Genomic DNA, 21913 nt, shown 5'->3' with positions numbered 1-21913 from the left:
CTGGAACATTCTACTTTTGATTTTTATTTTTTATTTTTTAAAACAACAATATTCAAGAACAACTACAACTTAAAACACTAGAGATGGAAAATTAAGCTAAAAGAAACTAAGGCTTCAGAGGAAACTAAACAAGTAAAATAGAGAAAATATCATGGAAGGTGGAGCTGGATTCGTTGGAGAAGAGGCAGCATGGACTCATGGGCGATGGCTGTTGTCAGCACTCAAAGGTGGAGATTGGTGCTTGCGAGTAGTGGCATGGAGAGATCAGTGATGGCTTCTTGTATTTCGGACCTGGCAATGTGGGTTTTGCATATCTGAATCTGTGGTTTTGTATGGGTTGGATCGAAAATGGGTTTGGGGTGTGAGAGTTGTTGTGACGGGTTATTGATTTTGTTTTGAAGGGAATAGGGTTCTAAGAGCATTCACAGTAGTGAATCTAAAATTTTAGCTATTTAGCTATACAAAAAGCCACTTTATCTATTTTATCTACACACATGCTGCAGCAGTGAATTTATTTTAGCTTTCAACACATTAAAATAATATAAACATCACAATAAAATAATATATCTCTTATAATAAAATAATATATCCCACTACCCACAAAAATATCTACAGTACCAACTACAACCACTTCTACCATCAGCCACAGCCACAACCACCGCCACCGCCACCACCACCACCACTGGCCACAACCACCACTCTACTTTGGCAACCACAACACAACATAAAAAAAAAAAAAAACAAAAACAAAACCAAGGACTAAGCTACTGCCAAAGCCAAAATACACAAAACCCACTGCCAAAGCCAAAATCATCCACCACCACTACCATAGCCAAAATCAACCACCACTAGCACAACCACCAAACCCATATGAAAATACATTAAAAAAAAAAAAAACTCAATCACAGCAAAGAGAATAGAGAGATGGGCGTCAGCGGTGGCTTGTGGCTGAGGCGGATGGGTCTGATCAGCATTGGGTGAGCGTTGGGATGGAGGACTGGGCGGAGGTGTGGGTCGGAGGCGTGGATTGGTGGCTTGGGGCTTGGGTCGGCTTGGGCCGGTGACGTTGAGGTCGGCGGAGGCTTGGGTTGGAGACGTTGAGTGAGAGAGGTGAGAGTGACTGAGAGAGAGAGGCACGGATTGGGCAATGGGGTTTGGGGTGGGTTGGCGAGCTGGGTCGGCGGAACAGATCGGCGATGAGGGAGTTGGCCGGCGAGTTGAGGGATGAGGGAGCTGGCTGGCGAGCTAGAGAGAAAAAATTGAGGAAGAAAGAAGAAAGAAGAGAAGCCGGAGAGAGAGAGAGAGAGAGAGAATAGGAAATGTTTATTTAATGAGAGAGGAGAGAGAAGTGTAATAAAAAAATATATATTTTTTTTACATGTGAGCTACAGTGCACATCTAAAGATAGATGTGCACTGTAGTTAAGGAGCTAAATCTTTTTAGATTTAGCTCCACTGCTGCATGATGGTTTTTTGTGATTGAGAGCTAAAAAAATACCATTGTACCTATATAGCACCACTGCTGTGAGTGCTCTAAGTTTCAGAGCCTTGCATTGGGAAGAATGGTGGGATTATAGGTTTTGTGGGTTTTGTGGTGGAATTTGGGTTCTTTGTTTCTGAGCAGAGATGGCTTGATTGGTGGTAATTGCAAAGATCTTGTGAGATATGGTTAGAGTGTTGATGATCGTGGGTTGTACCGCTGGTTGGTGTGGGTTTGGGCTGGTCAGACTTGGTTTTGGGTTGCTGAAAGGGGGTGATTGGGTTGAACTCTGATACCAAGTTGATGTTGGACAACCTAGGCTTCCCACCTAGATTAGTCCCACTGTAGAACCTTAGAGCATCCACAATAGTGGTGCTATTTTTTTAGCTATTTGGCACCAAAAAAGTTATTTTATCTATTTTACCTTTTCACTTTACAAAGCATCCAACATCAGTGGTTCTATTTTTTTTTTTTTTTACCTCTTCATTTAAATATTATTTCTTTGTTATTTTTTTTGTTCTCCATCTCTCTCTTTCCTTGTCTCTCTCTCTTTCTTTGAAAGAAGAACAACCATGAACAAACCCACAAACCTAGCAAACCAATAGCCAACATCAGCCACTGCCAAACCTATAACCACCATTGCCACCCATTAATTGGAACTTCCGGCCAAACCAAACCACAAACCCACAACCCCCACATCACAACCACCAACCCAACCCAGCCACAACCACCCATTGCCATAACCACGACCAAACCATTGGAACTCTGATTAAAAAAAGAAAAAAAAAGAAAAGAAAAGAAAAAAAGAAACCACCACCATCACCACAAACCTACCTCAAAAACCACCACAAACCCATCTCAACAACCACCACAAATTGCCACAAAACCAAGCAACCCATTCTCAATTAATCTTCTATATCTCTATCTTTTGGGTCAAAACTCAAAAATGGGTTTTTCTTTTTTCTTTGGTGATCTAGAGCTTTGTGGGTTTTGCTAGATCAACCAAAGTAGAGGGAGAAGACATGGTGAGGTGAAGAAAGAGAAGAAAAAGAAAAAAGTGAGAAGAGGAAGAAGGACTGAAGGACACGGTGAGGTGAGGTGATGAAACTCATGAAAGAGAAAAAAAGTAAGAGAGAGAAAACATAGTTTTTAATTAAAATATAGGAAGGAGAATAAAATATTATTATATGGGTTTACCTTTGAGCTATAGTGCACAGCCAGAAATAGCTGTGCACTGTAGCTAGTTGAGAAGCTAAATTTTTTAGCTATAGCTCCACTATTGCAGCCCCATTTTTGTGATTGGTGGTGCTAAAAAAGCAATATAGCTTTTTAGCACCACTGACGCTAATGCTCTTAGGCTTGATACCAAGTTGATGTAGGACAACCTAGGCTTCCCACCTAGATTAGTCCCACCGTAGATCTTAGGCTTCTTACCTAAGGTGTTTGGATTCACCACCAAATGAACACAATGCAATCTCTGCAAATAATCTCAATAATAATAATCATAGTCTGTCCATACAAAAGAAATTATCTGGAACTTTATATGCAGCTTCTAGGAATCACAAAAATAAGGATAAATTCTCCTAAACAAATCCTAAACAATTTCAAATACTAATCTGATAATCCTAAACAATTTCAAATACTAATCCGATAATCCTAAACAAATGATAATGATGAACAACTAATCCTAACCAACTCAGATACCAATCCAAACTAAACAAATAACTACATTACAATTTGAAATTATCCATGGAAAATCTAAAATGAAATATTGAAATAACTTTTGGTTATGCTCCTGCATTAATGGAGGTATCAATTTTTGACATCAAGACAAAGCTCTGCTATAGAACTACAAGAATGAAGAATTACGATTGGAAAGAATATATGTGTACATGAATAATAAATTGACAACCCATTGCTAACAAGATGTTTACAAAAAGCTCTGCCACAAAATTACAAGAATGAAGAATTACAATCAGAAAGAATAGGAATCAATGAAATCTACAACAGAACTCTATATAATTTCTGCTAATCAAATGGGACCACTGGAAACACTGATTTCAGCTAAAAAAATGCTGGGGTTGATCTTGACAGCAGCCACTTCATGTCAAAGTTCCAAAGGTTAGGACTTTATCCAATCTTCCTTCCTAGGACCCTTCTTTAGTGGGACCAAAACTTGGTAATGGGCTTTCTGGCTGAGGGAGGACAATGTTGGTGTGTTGGCATGGTGTGTTGCCAGGTTTCTTCAGCAAGGGGAGACTAGGATATTTGAGGGGTTTGCTCACAATTGGTATTGCCAACATGACAATTAGACTCTTGGACAAGTTGATTTTGAGTGTAGACTTGGTTATAGAAACATGAATAACAGTTCTCAAGCCAAGGATTTTGCTTTTACTGGATCAAGAACAGTATCATCTGCTAGCTGGCGGGGAAATCCTTTTATGTTTGTTTTCTGATAAAAAGAGAGAGGAAAGATTACATCTCGCTTGATGTTACTGATTACATTGAAAAAAGGCTTAGCAACAAGGGAGGCAAAGGGTCCCATTACGTAAACCCGTCAATGCCCTTTGTCACTATATGTAGACTTATAGCTTTGGGTCAATAAGTTATGCAATTTCCTAATGTTGTCACTGGCAAATATCGCATAAGTGAAGCTTGCAAATTTGAATTATTCCAGCCTAAATAAATGAGCTTGGCTAACTGAAAGTAAATCTATATATAATTGAAATGGAATAAACTTGGGCTTTGGACCTGGCCAGTTTTCAGTAAGAAGTCGTGCAAGCTAAAAGCTTTGCCTGCTTTAGCACAATGATGGGGCTTTATGAAAATTATGTCTCACCTTAGTTACAATTTGTATATATGCTTCTTTAACACTGGAAATGTACTATAGTGGCAAAAATCAAGAACCCAGATATTTTTAATTTAATTTGAGCTTGCAATATGAAATATGTTATTTAGTCAACATGAGCTAAGCTGCCTCTAAATTGTGATAGATGTATAACTGATGTCATTGACAATATTATCTGATGGTCCGACAACTAATCGGATCCTCTTTGTTATCAGCTGCTCTGTTAGCTATGATTGTTTATGTTGATCTGGCCTGACTTAATATCAAATACAAATGTAACTTTATCATGTCAATTGTTGCATGCTTGCTTCAGCTCTTTCTTACAATTTTTTTGCATGCACACATTTAATTTAGGTGTATGTCATATATTGTTTAATTTTCTTTTTCTCTTTCTTTGGGGAAGTTTGTTTAAATTTGCTTAATCCATGTGTCTAATGCATATTCAGATATTCTTCCTTTTTTTTTTTTTTTTTTTTTTTTTTTTTTTTTTTTTTTTTTTCAATAAATTTTTTCTAAATGAAGCATAACTTTTATTGTTTTGCAGACTTTTAGTGATAATGTCCCTAAGTGGATGCGGGAAACCAAAATAGTGAAGAAACTAAGCAAATTGCTGGTGAATCATCTTGGACTGACATTGACTAAAGAAGATCTGCAGAATGTGGTTGATCTGATGGAACCATATGGTCAGATAACCAATGGGATTGAACTTCTAAACCCTCCTATTGATGTAAGGGACTATCTAGTACATCAATTCTAAATAACTGCATTGCTCATGTCATCTTAATCTGTTACGGTTAAAGTTTCTTCTTCTATTTCTGAATTTAACTATTATGCCAGCCTGAATTCCTCTGAGGTGACATTTCCTAAGTCTTATTGCTATTACTTTTTTCTTTCTTTCACATTATTACTGAGATAATTGTCTTGTTTTTTTACTCAGCTTCTTATTCTATTCCGGATATTTACAATTATGCTAGCCTGAATTTCTCTTATGTAAATTTTTGAATCTTTTTTCATATAATTACTGAGATAATTCTTTTGTTTTTCACCAGTTCATTGCAAATTATGTGGTTTAAGTTATTGTAATCATCCTTCTGCCTGTTTCCATTGCATTTTTTTTTTTTTTTTTTTTTTTGTGTTTCATGCATAAGGGTTTTGCATTTAAGTTGATCAGTAATTTTTTTTTGGGTCAAATTATATACTTGTCATATGGATCTTTAATCTTTGAACCGGCCTTTCTCTCTCTCTCTCATGCACACTTTTTGCCTCCACTTCTTTCCAGCCATTGTCTATCAGCTTTCTTGATGGTGGGAATACAACCGGGACTGCTCTTTTAAGTGCACCAACATCAGACTAAGTTCAATAAAATATATGGTTCTGAAGCTGACATCTACTATAGATTCAAAGGTGATCCCTAGTTTTTGCTTATACAGCATTGATGGATTTTTAATGGTGCAATATATCCCTTTTTAGCTTAGGAGATAATGATGTAAACTAGTTGTACATAAGGTAATTTTGGGTTGAGAAGAGGTGCCATTTTTCCTTCTTAACCATTGTTTATTGTTTTAATAATGGGTTGAAAGTCCTTCGTGCTCTCTTTTCTCAACAGTGTAATTTAGATTATTGTTCATAGCATTAACTATTTTAAAAGTGTTAAATTACTGATTGTCCCAAAAGCTTAAACTGTTAAGAAATGGTAAATTTAATCATTTAACCATAAGTCTAACACTCCCCTCACTTGTGGGCCCAAACTTCCCCTTAATAAGTGGGAGCCCAACAAGTGAGAATTTAACATTTTAAATGAGAGGTAGAGTAAAGTCAAGGATCGAATTTAGGATCTCTTGCTCTGATAACAAAAAGCATATCTTGTTCTGCTTGTAATGATTTTTAGGAGTACCTAAATATACACACACCCACTAATGTTGATTGGTAATTTTCACACCCACCATCTAGTTGGTTTGAAATCTATGAATCACTTTCAACCTGTCTGTTTATGCACTTGGAACTATAAATTGTCTAGTCCTTGAGGATCATGTCATAGATACTGTAATAAAATAATAATCTAGGCTATTAAATAGAATTTTTATTGTCACGAAAAGAGTTGTGACCTGTTATGTACAGTTGTCATGTTTGGATTTGTTAATGATTAATTTTTTCTTCCTAAAGCTATCTATTTTTCACAATACAATCAGCACTTTGCCAAGAAAGAGAAGGGAATACTAATATGAATTAGGACAGCAAAGCTGGGAAAAATGAAATTATGAAAGCACAGGGAAAAACTCAGTAACATCAATTTGATTTCTGGTTTCAAATATATGGGTATGTGTAAAACATATCATGACCGATTTCTAATAGCTAAAGCCACCAAAAAATTAAGGGTAACAATAAAAAGGAACTATAAATAATTTGTTTACTATGATGTCAGCAATTAACATGATATTGGATTGACTCGACATGGATACTCATTTTGTGATATAGAGGAATTATAAAGGCAATATCTCAATTTCTCAAGCAATTGATATCATAAATGAAATAAAATTAACATTATTGATTTGACATTAAATAATTATACATGAACATTCACCTTCTTGGCTCCTGTAATTGAACACATGATATTGAATTTAGCCGGACTGGAAAAGGAGTTAAAAAAGAGAGGAAAGAATAAAAACTCGATTAGACTATTTACTCAATAACAGCCTGCAGAAATTGTTCCTACAAAAGGCCTATTATAGGTGAGGTACTAAAGATTGGCTTCTCTTTTCTACCATTGTTTACCCCATTATGGCAAATGCTTTTCCTTCTTGGTTTTGCCTCCCCAAGCATTGTTATGATGTCCCTCATAGATGGTCTATCCCTGGGGAGCTTTGCTGTGCAAAGAAGTGCTATTTGAAGGACAAGAAGCATTTCTTCTTGTACATGTTTGCATTCTCCAGCTATGCTTGGGTCCAGTGCTTCATCTAAGGGTCTGTTTTTCCTAATCTTCCTTTGAAACCATTCGACAATATCAATTGATTCCCCAAATGAAGGATCTAATGGCATTTTCCCAGTCAGAAGCTCCAAAAGTACAACACCAAAACTATATATGTCAGTCTTCTCACTGACCTTCAGAGTGTATCCATATTCTGTCATTAAAGAAAAGAAATAACAATATTATTCACGACGTTATTAGCAGATTTTCAAATGCATTTCAAATTTCTACTAGTTTACTTTTGGAATGTTATTCTGGCATTGTGAAATTTAATGTGCACAAAGGTGTTGATTTTCTTGTTCTACCAACAGAATTCCCAGAAAGGGAAAAATGTCATCAAACTTTAGTTGATCTAATAATTCCTATTTTCCTAAACTAACTAGTTTAACAAAGTAGTGGTCAGTGCAACTGAAACTAGTCATTAGTGTAAGAGTCATAGTTTGGTTACTAACCAGGTGCAATATATCCATATGATCCAGCCACCATAGAAACTGTCTCATTCTTATGAACCATCATTCTCGCCAACCCAAAATCTGCTATCCGAGCATCAAGATTGGCGTCAAGCAATATGTTGTTGGACTTAATATCCCGGTGGATTATAGGTGGGTGGCAGTCGTGGTGGAGATAATGCAACCCGTGTGCCACACCGACAGCTATATTGTACCGTGAAACCCAGTCCACCAACAACTTTCCAGCTTGTTCACCGTGGAGTGCTGTCCCCAGGTTCCCATTTGGCATGTACTCATATGCCATCATTATGTCAGTTTCATTGTGAATATACCCTAAAACCCTGACAATGTTCCGATGCCGAAGCCTCCCTAAGAGATTCACCTCTCCCAATAGATCATCACCATTTTCAATGTCTGATCCCGATCTCCATAGCTTCTTAACAGCCACAACTACATGTGGCCGATGGATTTCTGCCTTGTAGACCACACCAGTTCCCCCCATGCCGATGATATTTGATTCCTTGATGCAAGCTAGTATGTCACTGCTGGTGAAACTGACCCTTTGGAATGCTACTAGTCTCCAAGGCCAGAGCTCATTGCTCTGCTTGAACAGATCTTCAAAGAAGCTGTTACATAAGTACCATCGTCTATATAGCCATCTTCCAGTGAAGAATGCAATGCCAAGAAAGAAAATTGTTGAAATTCCAATAATAAATCCAATAATGATGTGCTTGATATGCATTTTCTGCAGCTGCCCTTTTGGTGCAGCATAATTTTGAGAACATGGCGGAAGTATGCCACCACAAAGACCAGCATTGCCCATAAGATCATTGGGATTCATGGTCATTAACATACCATTTGAGGGGACTGGACCCTCAAGCTTATTGAAAGACAGGTTGACCATTTCCAGGGCTGGTGAGCTTCCAAAATTTTCTGGTATCTGACCAATAAGAGAATTGTTGGACAGATCAAGAATGGCTAATGTGGGCATTGTTGAAATTGCTTTTGGAATTTCTCCAGTGAGCTGGTTGTTTCTGAGGTTTAGATTCACCAGTTTTTCACATGAAGCAATACTCTCTGGAATTTTTCCAGAAATATGGTTATTTGAAAGATCAAGCAAAGAAAGCGATGAACAATCTTGGAGCTGGTCTGGGATGTTCCCATCCAGATTGTTGTTGGAAGCGATGAAACTTTGTAGATTAGGAATGGAAAGAATGTTGTAAGGAAGAGATGACTCAAGATGGTTTGAAGAAACATCAATGAAAGAAAGTGATGTAGACAAGGCAATATCTTCTGGGATTTGGCCAGTGAGATTGTTGTTTGCGAGCTCCAGTCGTTGAAGTATTGGGATATATCCTAAACCAACTGGAATGGTCCCGGAAATGTGATTATTTTGCATCCGGACACGGACTAGTGACTTGCATGTGGAGAGACCAATAGGGATGGGACCCGAAAAGGAATTGTTGAAAAGGATGAGTTTAGTGAGATTGCCTGAGTCACATAAACCTGGTGGAATCTCACCCGACAATGAATTTGACGACACATCTAGCCATTGCAAGGGGGACTTTCGTCCAAGATTTATTGGCAAAGGTCCTGTCAAAAAATTCTTCCATAGCTCAAGTACCTCTAATGTAGTCAACTCACCGAGCTTGCTTGGAATTGGACCAGTCAGTTTATTGCACATTAGATTCAAGAGCTGCAAGTTCTTCAATTCTGCTAGCTCAGCTGGAATCTCTCCTGAAATTTGATTATCAGAGAGATCCAGAAACACCAACGATGTAATGTTTCCAAATTCTGGTGGAATCTTTCCTGTGAAGTTGTTTTTGTACAAATAAACTGTAGTAAGGTGTTTAAGCTTACCCAATTCAGGTGGAATCCGGCCACTGAGACTGCCAACTGCCAAGTCAAGATACTGGAGTTTGATAAGGTTGCCTAGCTCTGCTGGGATTTCGCCTTCAAAATCGTTGTACCCAAGAATTATGGTCTCCAAGGAAGAAAGTTTCCCAAGTTCTCGCGGAATCTTTCCAGTGAAGTTGTTCCCTGATAGGCCAAGGAACTTCAGTTTTTGCAAATTCAGGAAAGATGCAGGGATTGACCCTTCCAAGAAGCTCCCTCTCAAATCGAGTGTCTCAAGTGATGTTGCATTTCCAAGATCCTCTGGAAGGAGACCTGAGAAATTATTGCTTGATGCATTTACTAAAGTCAGTCCTGAGGCACTTCCAAGACCCGTAGGGAAGCTGCCAATGAAATTATTCTGACTTACATCAATGCTCTTCAATGAAGTAAGATTGGATAGTGATTTTGGCAATGATGAGGCAAATCCATTACAGCAAATGTTGAGAGAAGAAAGACTATGGAGGCCTTGCATGTTGTCTGATACACTGCCACTGAGATTCATGTTGGAGAGATCAAGCTTCTCCACAAGGCCTCTGGAGTTGCACCAGACACCAGTCCAGTTACAATGGGTTGAACCATTCTCCACTGCTTTGCTCGGCATCTGCCAATCCTTCAGGTAATCTAAAGGATCAATAAGACTAGATTTTATTGATATCAATGTTGACAATTCATCATTTAGCAAAGTTTGAGCACCCTCAGAAAAAACAAGTGAGAGGCCAATGTAACAGTAGAAGAACAGCAAGTGGGTTTGCATTTTGTTGTGTTGGTTCCTCTTAGTCGTATTGCATTTTCTGACTTTGTGGAACAAAGGATCTAGAAGGTGGCAAGAGGGAGTTATATGAATTTGAGAGAGAGAAAAAGAGAGTTTAGGTATTGATAATTAATGATAAATGAGGATTAGATTATTGTGAATACGTGGGTTCTTGGGATCTGTACCAGCTAATGATCTGCACTTAATGACTGTAAAGCTTTGGACTTATTGGATATCTCCTAGACATTAAAACATGGGAGAGAATGTGTTTACACTGACTACTGATAATTGTACTTATGTTTTTCCTATAATTTGATCTTGGTCAACCCAAATGGGTTATAAACTAATAATATTACCTGTGTCTCTTTTTTTATTACTTTGATTCCTTAATTTTTAAGGGAAAATGAACTTGCATCCCTGCATTTACCATCTTTTTTTTATTGGAAATTCATTATCAAGATTGAATTGTGTAACTTTCCTACCTCATTTCTATTTAAAAAGGTACTGTAAGTTTGGAACTATAGGCCGCAGCACAATGGCTTGCTTCCTTTTTTCCCTAACTTGTCTCTTAAAACTTTCATTCTACATAAATCATAATACAACAAACCATATAGTCCACCATAAAATAAATCCTCTGACATCCTTTTCTTTTAGATTTGGCTGCCTCTCAGTTCACTTTCTTCTAGTCTTGTAGTTAAAGCATCGTTAGATGCTGTCATTATATTCGGTCATTCCTATCGTTGCAACTTAATACTACGAGGACATGAATACTGAGCATTTCTTTTTCTTTTCATCCTTTTTATTTTATTTTATTTTATTTTTTATATATAGTATAAAATTTGAAATTTATGATGACCACTTCATAATAATTGTCATTTACCATCAAGTCAAGATATTAATGGGTTTCTTTTTTATGCATGTGGAATTCAGATTTAGGTATTTTATTCGATAACAAATTGTTTTTTATTATTAATAGAGCTAATTAGAACCCACATTGAGCACCTCAGTTATTGATAATCACTTTTGCCATACCTCATGCCTTTTAATACATATACTGGGGGTTATGGTCATTCAATATTGAGTTTATGTTTATCAAGTTAATTGTTTCCTCAAACCTAAAAATAATTTGGTGGACATTAGAGAATCTCATCATGTTACATGGTGGCAAAGATTATATAAACAACAGACAAGTTGGAGCTTTCTCCATGAAATAGAGAAACAGATAATGGGTCCCATGGATGGAAATGTTTTGAGAAAATCATTGTCTGTGGCCACCAACCGCCATTCCCTGACTCCAACAAAACAATTGAAGCCTATTCCTAAGTCTTCACATGCGCAACTCTGGCTCTATGCAATTATTTAAAATTTAAAAATGCAAAGAATATTAATATATGATATGAAAGCTAGTATTACAAAACTTTTGCAATTAAAGGGTAATAATTCTATCCATTTAACATGGTGAAGAGCTGGAAGCCATGTGGAAGGGCAGCTTCCTAGGGAAAGAACTCAAAATCCTCATCATTGGTCATATTGCCTTAAGGAAAGTGGTGTTACATACATATTTTCTCTTATATTTTTTTGTACCCATTTGAGAATCCACCAGCAATAACAAGATTAGGTGCCCCACATGGCTTTATGCCAAAGCCTCCACAACCAATGACTATTTCATCATTATAGAGTGCTTGGGGAATCAAATGGTGGGTAGCATATGAATTCAATGGTGGTGCTGGTGGTTTGGCTCCTCCTGCGTTATCTTCGATTGAGATATATGGAAAAGAGTACATGCCATTGTGTTTTGGGACAATTATGTGATCTCTTTCCTTTGATTTTAGCAACATAGTATAGTGAAGTGCACAACTTTACAACTTTTCTTTCACAAAATATTATGGGTTGAGCCGGCCCAAATATAATTTGAGGTATAAAACAATAAATTTAAGTGAGATATTTTATTTTCATATAGTAATTAAATAAATTGATTTAATGTTAACTAAGCCAAAGTTAATTTGATGAATTGAATACAAAACTTGATATATTATCTTACCAAACCAAGGTTAATTTCATATAGAGAATCAAATATTATAGTTTGAGCATAAAATCTAATAAAAATAATTGAATATTTATTTTATTTTTAAAAAGTTTACTTTATCTTGCATATATTGCAACACATGGTTAAGTAAAATTGTAATTTAATTTCCAATTTTTATTCGTGTTAAAAGAGAGATAGAAATTGTTTGGTGTGAATTGAGCGACTAATGTTGACAATCTACTATATAGGATATTGATTACAAAAATTAAAGCCTCAAGCTATTTTGACACATTTACAACATTTTTTTTCCAAACAATTTAAGGTTTCAATTGGGTTGGGAAATATTTTTACTTATATAAAAAAAAATATGATGGAAACCTTGTCAAGAGTTTAAAAAAAAATAATGTATAACAATTTTTTTTTTTTTAAAAAACAATTAGTATGATAAAATTTGGGTCTTTTTATAATGTGTGGTGGGGCCTTTTTAGGGCATTTTGTAATGGGGTCTTAGGCGTAGTCTTGGGCTGACCTTGATTAGGGGTGTATATAGGTGAGGTTGAGTTGGTTTGGAGTATTTTTTTCAGACCCCAACATAACTTTCTTGGATTGAGAAATCTCTAGTTCAACCCAAGCAATAATAACTCTAAAACCCAATCCAACCAAACTAGTAGAAATTGCATTGGGTTTGGTTGGGTACCTGATTTGGGCCATGTTGCAAGGTGCAATAAAAAAACAAAAGGTTTTCATTCAAGTATTTAAGCCTATTATTCGATTTACAAAATCGGGCTTAATATTCTAAAATACCTGACACCGGATCAATTCATGTCTGGAAAATCTCTGTTGCTTATCGGGTATCAGAGTGATTTATCAAGTGAGGCAGGTTCATAACTTCAATCAATGAGGAGTTTGGCCATGTTGAATGTAAACTAGCAAATGCAAGCAAATAAAAGTAAATGAAAATCCAGAACTTGTGTCATTCGAAAGAGAGAAGATTACAAGGGACTCTAGAGTAGTCTCGAGTGTTTATCCAATGCAAATAGTTAAGAGAAAAGTTGCTTGATAATTGAGCAGTGGATCCTTTTTCGATTCATGCATGCCTAATCCCAAAATGTGGGAATGATTGCTTCACTCAGGCCTAGACCATACATTAACCGGACCCAAAATATTATACTCCTTTATTCCTCAGACCTAGCTAGATAGTTATACTGAGTATTGACAAACTCTCTAGACCATGATGTGGGGCTCTCCCATTCTTTCTCTAAGGTTTTGTGTTTTATGGATTAAGAGTGTTTGAAATAATTTTGGGTAAGTGGGGAAAGGTTTTTACATCTAAATTTCATGGATTTGGGTTAGCTATTCAGAAAATTTGAGTTGGAGGTCACACTACTAGTGGTTGCAGCCCTGGTACTTATCTCTAGCTCTCTCTGAGTCCTTGTTATTGTTGTTGTATAAGAACTGAGAACTCTTCCATTTTAGAGCCATTTCAAATTATATTTATCAACCAAGGTGATAAGACAAGAGTGCAAATCAGAAAAAATAGGGTTAAATGTTGAATTCAAGCCAGAAAGGCAGAAACATGTGGAAGAGTACTGATTGGAGCAAACTTGCCGATTGCATACTATTTTTTTGGCCTGAGTGTCAACACTCTAACCTTTGGGCCTCTTTTTCTATTTTTGTTCGACTTTCTGAATAATTTTGGGATTATGAGCTTTAAACCTGAGTTTTAGTCTTTAATGATCAGATTATTTTTTAAGGGATAACTATTAATTAAGGTTTTTAAATTTTAATGAATTATATATATGTAGAAGATATAACTAATATACCAAAAAAAAAAAAAAAAAATCCTATGTATTCTTACGCATTTTTGTTTATAAAAACTTAAACTAATAAGATTTTGATACATAATTAATTAAAATTGATTATTTTTAAAAATCAATCATAATTAATCACTCATAATCACAAGTGGTTATCCTAATTTCAAGAATGCTTTATGTCCATTAAAACTAAACTTAATTTCTTGATCCGGTGGTTTGATTTTGACACTCAAGGTATCATTGTTTGAAATTATGTTTTGTTCATCTAATGGCTCAAATGACATTTTTATCCTTATGTTGTGAAATTGCGCTTATACCCTTAGTTTTAGGTTAAACGACAGTTGCAAAATCAGGTGTCCACAAATCCATCATTTGATGATGTTTGGATATAATTTATTTGAAAAAAAAATGCAACTGTCTCTTTTATGTTCATGCATGTTCATCAATACATAGATTCTGAATAAAACATTTAGATTGTTTCCACAATGATAGAACCCAATTGATCGCATTTTAAGATGGGCTTGAGAGTAACCGTAATATCAACTGGACTGACCCATATGCGAGGTAACAAAAACCAGTGCAAAATCCACCTAATGGAACGCTAATCTGCAGGTCTGTTTGGAATCCACTTATTTTGTTGAAATTGAAAATTTTTTATTGAAAATATTATAGATAAAGGTAAAAGTTAGTTGAAATAGTACAGTGGATCCATGAATAGTACCAAAAAGTGTAGTGAGACCCATGAATAGTAGCAAAAATAAGCTGAATAGTAAAATAAGTTGGTAAAAATAATCTTGCCAAATAGACACTACATGTGTGCAGTGGCGGAGCCAGGAATTTAGGCCAGGGGGGGCAATATTAAAAGACAAGATTGGAAGTAAAAAATTAATCTAAAAAAAATTAATCAATATTAATAACAAAATAAGTAAACAACTATATGATAATGTAATTGTCATACAGAATCTAACATAAAATGTAAACTTTAATTTATTTTTTCACACCTAGCTTGATTTACTCAATTGCCCTCGACGATTTTTCATATTTTGAAACCGCTGCATGATTTCTTCACAGTCAATAGTCTTGAATATATCTTTCTTAATATATGTGACTAGGCAATCACTCATCCACTGATCTCCTATTCGATTGCGTAATCGATTTTTAATTATGTTCATTGCTGAAAAAGCTCTTTCAACAGTAGATATTGCAACTGGTAAGATCAATGCCAAAGTCACTAATGAGTAAACCAATGGATATGAAACATTCTTTTTCATTTCTACCATCTTTTCAGCAAGCTGTCCAATTCCTTTAAGTGCTGAAAACTCTTCAGTTGACCGCATGTCATGGATGTATGTCTCAAGTTGGTTATCCAAGAAAGAAACTTGAACTGTTGAAAAATCACTTGGATAAAACTGAGCAAGCCGAATCAATTTCTCCTTGTTGAATGCTGAAAATAAGTTATCTGGGTTCAAACATGCAACACAAATTAATAATTCAGAATTTTCAAAACGACTATTAAGTTCCTGAAGTTGCATATCTATAACAGTATAAAAAAGCTCCACTTGATAATGATGTGAATTTTTCATGTTTTGAGCTTTTCGTCGTGGCCGAGGTTGATATAAATCATCCATATCAGGAACATCAATATTATTTTTTGCACAAAATGCAGAAACCTCCTCTAGCAAAGTGTTCCACCCATCATCTCTCATGACCTGTAAACGTTGCTTTGAAATGTCAACCAACTTCATAGCATTCACAATATCTTTATCTTTTCGTTGTAATGCCTGTGACAACTCATTACTTATGCCAAGCACACCTTTCATCAAATGTAAATCAAACACGAATTCAAATGTTTGGAGTAAATTAATTAAGATATTTGCTTCTGCTCTCTGATCAGAATCTAAACCATCTTCTATAATGGTTTCAATCACATCAATTACAGAAGAAAACATGTGAATAAGATTAACAAGTGCACCATAATGAGAACTCCAACGTGTATCTCCAGGTCTTTTTAGACTCATTTCTTGATTCAAGCCACGACCAGTTGAAATTTCATTATTTGTTAATGCTTCTATAACTTCAGCATTACGTTTTTCGCGAAGAATATCATGACGTTTGCATGATGCTCCAACAATATTGAATACCTTTGCAACCAAGTTAAAAAAGGTTGCAATCTGGATGTGATTTTTTGCTACTGCAACTAATGTTAGTTGAAGTTGATGTGCAAAGCAATGGACATAATAGGCAGAAGGATTATCTTTCAAAATAAGAGTTTTTAGTCCATTTAACTTACCTCGCATGTTGCTTGCCCCGTCGTAGCCTTGTCCCCGCAATCTACTAATGCTTAAGCTATGTTTATTAAATGCTTCCTCAATTGCACTCTTTAGTGTCACTGCTGATGTATTATTAACATGTGTAATGCCTAAAAAGCGCTCATTCACATGTCCCAATTTGTCCACATAGCGCAAAGCAATTGCCAATTGTTCTTTAGTAGACATATCACGTGATTCATCAACTATAATAGCAAATAATGAATCTCCAATATCTTTAATAATAGCATTTATTGTCTCAACGGCTGCAGCATTTGCTATTTCTTTTTGGATATCAGGAGAGGTCATTTGATGATTTTCAGGAGCATTTTCAAGGACTGCTTTATCAATTTTTTCATTATGATTTGCAAGAAACTGTAATAATTCAAGAAAATTTCCTTGATTATTGGAGTCTTTAGATTCATCATGGCCACGAAATGCTAATCCTTGCCGTTGTAGAAAACAAATACAATCCACTGATGCATTCAAACGAGTCCGATATTCCCTTTTCTCAACATCTGATTGCTTGTTTATAACTGTTTGAATACTTTGTCTCTGGTTTAACAAAGCTTCACATTTTCTTTGAGCTATATTATGTGCATTGTTGTGATCCCCAACGTGCTTCTGTAATTTCTCCTTTTTTTTCCAATTTCTGAATCCTTCAGTAACAAATGAGTCTCTCCCTCCTTGATCACTAGTATCAGGTCGAAATAGATAACAATATAGACAATATGCAGCATCTTTTGCAATGCTATATTCCAACCAACTAGGATATTCTTTGAACCACACTGGATTAAATCGACGCTTTGTTTTGTCAAATTGACTTTGTGGAAAATCATGGTTAACTAGTTGACAAGCTTTATTTTGTAGATAATGCCTTCTAATTTGATCTCTTTCATTAGGATGATAGTTAGAAATTTTTATTCTTAAACCAGGATCCATGGGAAGATTTGCAACATCCACTTCGATACGAGTTCGTTTAGGACTTGATCCGGACTCATTATTATGATCAGGATTCTCCATAATCTCAATTAACTACAAATATATATGTCATATCATTAAAATAAAGAAAAAAATTACAATTTATGATTAAGAATAATCAAATTAAAAGATCATTATAAATACAAATAGTTTAAACATATAATTTGAATTATAAATTTATGGTTAAAAATAGTCAAATCAAGAGATCCATCTAAATATAAACAGTTTAAACATATAATTTGATTCTTTAAAAAATTAAATAAACAAATAAATCAAAGTAAAAGTATTAAGAGTATGCATACCTATGAATATTTGAATGTGTGACTTAAAATCCAACTTGAATGCTTTTAAAAACTGCCTAAAAACTCTGAGATCCAAAGAAATAGACTGGTTTGAAAAGAAATTTTTTTCTCTTTGATGGGAGGCCATGCTTTGTTTGCATATTATATATATATATATATATATTTTTTTTTTTGAGTTCTATGCTTACTGATTTCTACTCCGTGTAGGTGTAGGCTTGTAGCAAAGTTTTTTTTTTTTTTTTTTTTTTTTTAAATTATTACCAAGTGGGACCCACGGTTTTATTCAGTAACGTGAATTCATTGAATAGTAGGCGGCTTGGTATTTGGTAATTGGTATAGAGCATAAAAAAAATCAAGTTTATTAAGTGGGACCCATTAATTTTATATATAGAATTGCTAGTAGAAGTCTACTACTACAAGGAAAGCTGAAAAGGTAACGTGAATTACCTGAATTGGGAATTTTTTTTTTTTTTTTTTTGTCTCTAGTGTAGGGGGGCAAATATGGTATTTCAGGCATTCTTAGTGAAAAGATTTGAAAGTTCAGGGGGGCACCTGCCCCCCCTCGCCCCCCCCTCCCTCCGCCCCTGCATGTGTGTGTAGAGTTATAGAAATGTGTGACAACATTGTCATTTTTTTTTTTTGGGTTAAAAAAATGGTTAGAAGGGGCTAATACCCCCGCAACATTGTCAATTATAGGGAAGATGACTTCATTAAGACTGTACTTACGAAGTCAATTTTGAGGATGAGGAGAGGACACAGTCACACAAAGGTATAAAGACTAAAGTCGTGAAAAATTTCATTGCTGAAACTTACAGAGTTGCAGCCACTGCCTTTGGTGGTACTTTTAAACAAGTTTCAAATTTAAAGTAATTAATTTCAAATTGGAAAGACGCAAAATTAGTAGTAGATTTGAAATATGATTTGAGATTCTTGACATAAAATTAGAGTGGATGAACTTAATCCTATGTTGAGTTTTCATTTTGGCTATATTTTATAGATAAGAGCTCATTCATGCATGGATTAGAGCATAATATAGAGTGTAGAGAGGGAAAATTCCCGACCTATCACAAGCTGACACATCATACTACCAAGTCCACAAAATACAACTAATTACAAAGTGCCACATACTGCTGTTAGGTTTTGCTATTACTACTCAGAAACCAATAGAAATTTGCCAAGTGTCATTGAAATAGAGGCATAAAATGCATGCAAAAAAACCAATCACACATCAGCATGTAAGCAATGACATAGGCAGTCCAGCACCTGTAAGAGATGACATATGCAATCCAACATGTGTAAGCGATGACATAAGCGGACCAATCAGGTTGTGACATGTGTCACCAATCAGACTCTGCCACGTGTCGCTCACCCACCCCCACACTCCTATAAATAGAAGCCTTCCTAAGGCATTTCAACAGACTAAGACACCCAGAGCACAAGCAGTATCAGAGAAGATTCAGAAGCACTCATAAGTATATAAGCTTTGCAAGAATCAAGCCTTAAAGCCTTCAAGAGCTTTAAACTCAAAATTGAAGAACATTCAAAGCAAAATCATTTAAACTATCTGCCTCGATCTTAAAGTTTGCTGGAATCAAGCTTAAAAGCTTCCAGAAACCTTAACAAATCATAAATCAATGAAGCTCTATGGATTCAAGTCTCTAAAGCACTGAAGAACTTCCACCACAAACCTTCAAAGAACATGAAGAACATGAAGAATAAAGAATTTCTAACAAGCTTATAGTCAGAGATTCATTATAATTCCTTTTCAAAGATCTTTGATCCATTCCTTAGCCAAATTGAAGGATATTTTGTGTTCGAATCAAAATCACATTACCACAATTCCAATCAATAAGTCTTGCATGGAGATTGAATCAGAAGATCACCATTTTGTAATCACGGAGAATTGTACCACATATTCATCAACACAAATTCGCATTTGTGAAACTATTTTACTCATTTGATTTATTTCAAATTAGAAATTTAGTCGTCTACAAATTCTGGCACGCCTGGTGGGACATTTCTACCTCTCATTTCTTTCTCCTTCAAAAAGAAAAGAAATTCGACATCATTTTGCTACCAGCTTCGATGGCCTCTAGCAAGAATGTCTGAAAATCAATGGTTTATGCTTCCATTGCTGATGATTATGTCAGCCCAATCACCTGCCATCGATCCAAAGGTCTCGATCGACTTCAACCCCAACCAACCAAAGAAAGCAAGCTTCATACTATCATCTCTGTGGACTTTCTTGCAAATAGGAAAGCTACCGCTAATGATTCATGTCTCAAAAGATTTGGAGATCAATAATGAATCATCCATAGCAAAGACCCTGTCTATCAACTCTTCACCCGTGATGACAAACTTAAGGAATGAAGTACAGTTGACTCATCTTGTTTCATCATTTTCTCCATCATAACTAGAGGTCATGCTAGTGTTGATGACTAACACCTCTACCATGGAAGAAAAGATGGCCGAAATGGAACAAAGGGTCATCTTTCTTACAAAAGCATTTGAAGATAAGGATGTCAAAATTGCAACCCTGATGAACAAACTGGAGGTGCAAGATTCGGGTGAATTAAGTCTTGACCCTGAGCACCCACCTGGCTTTACCTTGAAAGGAGAAAATGCTAGGGTTGATAAAGGAAAAGGAGGTGAAGGTGCTTCTCAACACGGACATTCCACCTCAATGGCCTTGATATCTATCCAACAACTGCAAGACATTATAACAAATACCATTCGAGCACTGTATGGGGGTTCTTCCCCTTGTCCCTCATATATTCAAAACCTTACACAAAGCGCATCGACAACATGAGAGTGCCAAATAGGTACCAACCTCTTAAGTTCCTACAATTTAATGGGAAGGGCAATCCAAAAAGACACATTGCTCACTTCGTAGAGACTTGCAAGAATGCAGGAACTCAAGGAAGCCTCCTTGTAAAACAATTTGTCCGTTCATTCAAAGGAAATGCGTTTGATTGGTACACTGATATGGAACCTGAATCAATTGGCAATTGGGAACAACTTGAAAGGGAGTTTCTCAACCGATTTTATAGCACACGTCGCACGGTAAGCATGATGGAGCTTACTAATACCAAGCAGTAGAAGGATGAGCCTATTGTTGATTATATCAATTGATGGCGTTCTTTGAGTTTAGATTGTAAAGACAGACTTTTTAAAATCTCAGCTGTGGAGATGTGCATCCAAGGCATGTATTGGGGACTTCTTTACATCCTTTAAGGGATAAAACCTCGAACATTTGAAGAGTTAGCAACTCGTGTGCATGACATGGAGCTGAGTATCTCTAGCCATGGAAATACAAGACCTCCCGTACTTGAGGAAAAGAAAGAAAGAAGGGAAATAAGGAAGAATGACAGGAATGCGAAAAGCAACGTCAAAGACTCGATGAATGTCAACTCTGCCTTAGTTAAAATTTCAACCAGAAATGTGAAGGCTAATGAGAAGAGGCTTGAGGGAGGCCAACGGCATGAGATGCGTTGCTTGCCACTTAAGGAATGGGAACAAAAGATATATCCTTTCCCAGATGCTAATATGCCCGAAATGCTAGAACAATTGCTTAAGTTGAAATTAATTGAATTGCTAGAATGCAAACGACCAGAAGAGATAGGGAAAGTTGATGACCTAAACTATTGTAAGTATCATCGCATCATAAGCCATCCAATCCAAAAATGCTTTGTTCTTAAGGAACTCATCGTGAAGCTAGCCAAGTAAAGGAAAATCGATTTGGATTTTGATGTCATTGTCGAGTCAAACCTTGCAACGTTTGCTTGCGGGTTACCTAGTTGCATGTCTCTGACTACTAAGCAGGGGGCAAATACCACAATCATCCAGTTCGGTTCTTTGGAACCTGTTCAAGTTCAGCTCTCGCAAGAAACATCTGTCTATAACTCAAATGATGATAAAAGCTTAACAATGGATGAGGAAGAGGGTTGGACTACTGTTACTCGTAGGAGATGGAAGAAAAGACGAGAATTTCCTTTTCATTTGATCACCCAGGAGTCCAGAAGAGCACAAAAGTTGATTCAGCCTTGGTCAAGAGGAAGGAATGATAAAAGGTGAGAAAGATTGGGATAAAATGTAT

The 21913-nt window shown here is 36.0% G+C and overlaps 3 protein-coding genes across 3 annotated transcripts in view; 1 reads left to right on the top strand and 2 right to left on the bottom strand.

The window, feature by feature from the left end:
• Positions 1-5925, top strand: part of LOC112017110 (probable inactive ATP-dependent zinc metalloprotease FTSHI 5, chloroplastic) — an 11502-nt gene extending 5577 nt beyond the window's left edge. The window contains exon 6 of the mRNA XM_065777565.1: positions 5607-5925. Coding sequence (XP_065633637.1) covers positions 5607-5681 — 75 coding nt within the window. The 3' untranslated portion in view covers positions 5682-5925. The remainder of the gene's footprint in view (positions 1-5606) is intronic.
• A 902-nt stretch (positions 5926-6827) lies between these two features.
• On the bottom strand, positions 6828-10391 carry LOC112017136 (leucine-rich repeat receptor-like protein kinase PXL1). Its single transcript, XM_024049602.2, has 2 exons — positions 7745-10391; positions 6828-7446 (listed from the first exon to the last, which is right to left on the bottom strand). The coding sequence occupies exons 1-2, from the start codon at positions 10389-10391 to the stop codon at positions 7037-7039; spliced, it is 3057 nt and encodes a 1018-aa protein (XP_023905370.1). The 3' UTR covers positions 6828-7036.
• Positions 10392-15229: 4838 nt separating this feature from the next.
• Positions 15230-17557, bottom strand: LOC112017124 (uncharacterized). Its single transcript, XM_024049594.1, has one exon. It carries the CDS (start codon positions 17555-17557, stop codon positions 15230-15232), a length of 2328 nt encoding a protein of 775 aa, XP_023905362.1.
• Between the last annotated feature and the right edge of the window lie 4356 nt (positions 17558-21913).

The sequence above is a fragment of the Quercus suber genome, unplaced genomic scaffold (assembly GCF_002906115.3).
Source record: "Quercus suber isolate HL8 unplaced genomic scaffold, Cork oak 2.0 scaffold_159, whole genome shotgun sequence".
Taxonomy (NCBI): Eukaryota; Viridiplantae; Streptophyta; class Magnoliopsida; order Fagales; family Fagaceae; genus Quercus; species Quercus suber.
This window is presented reverse-complemented; position numbering and strand designations above follow the sequence as displayed.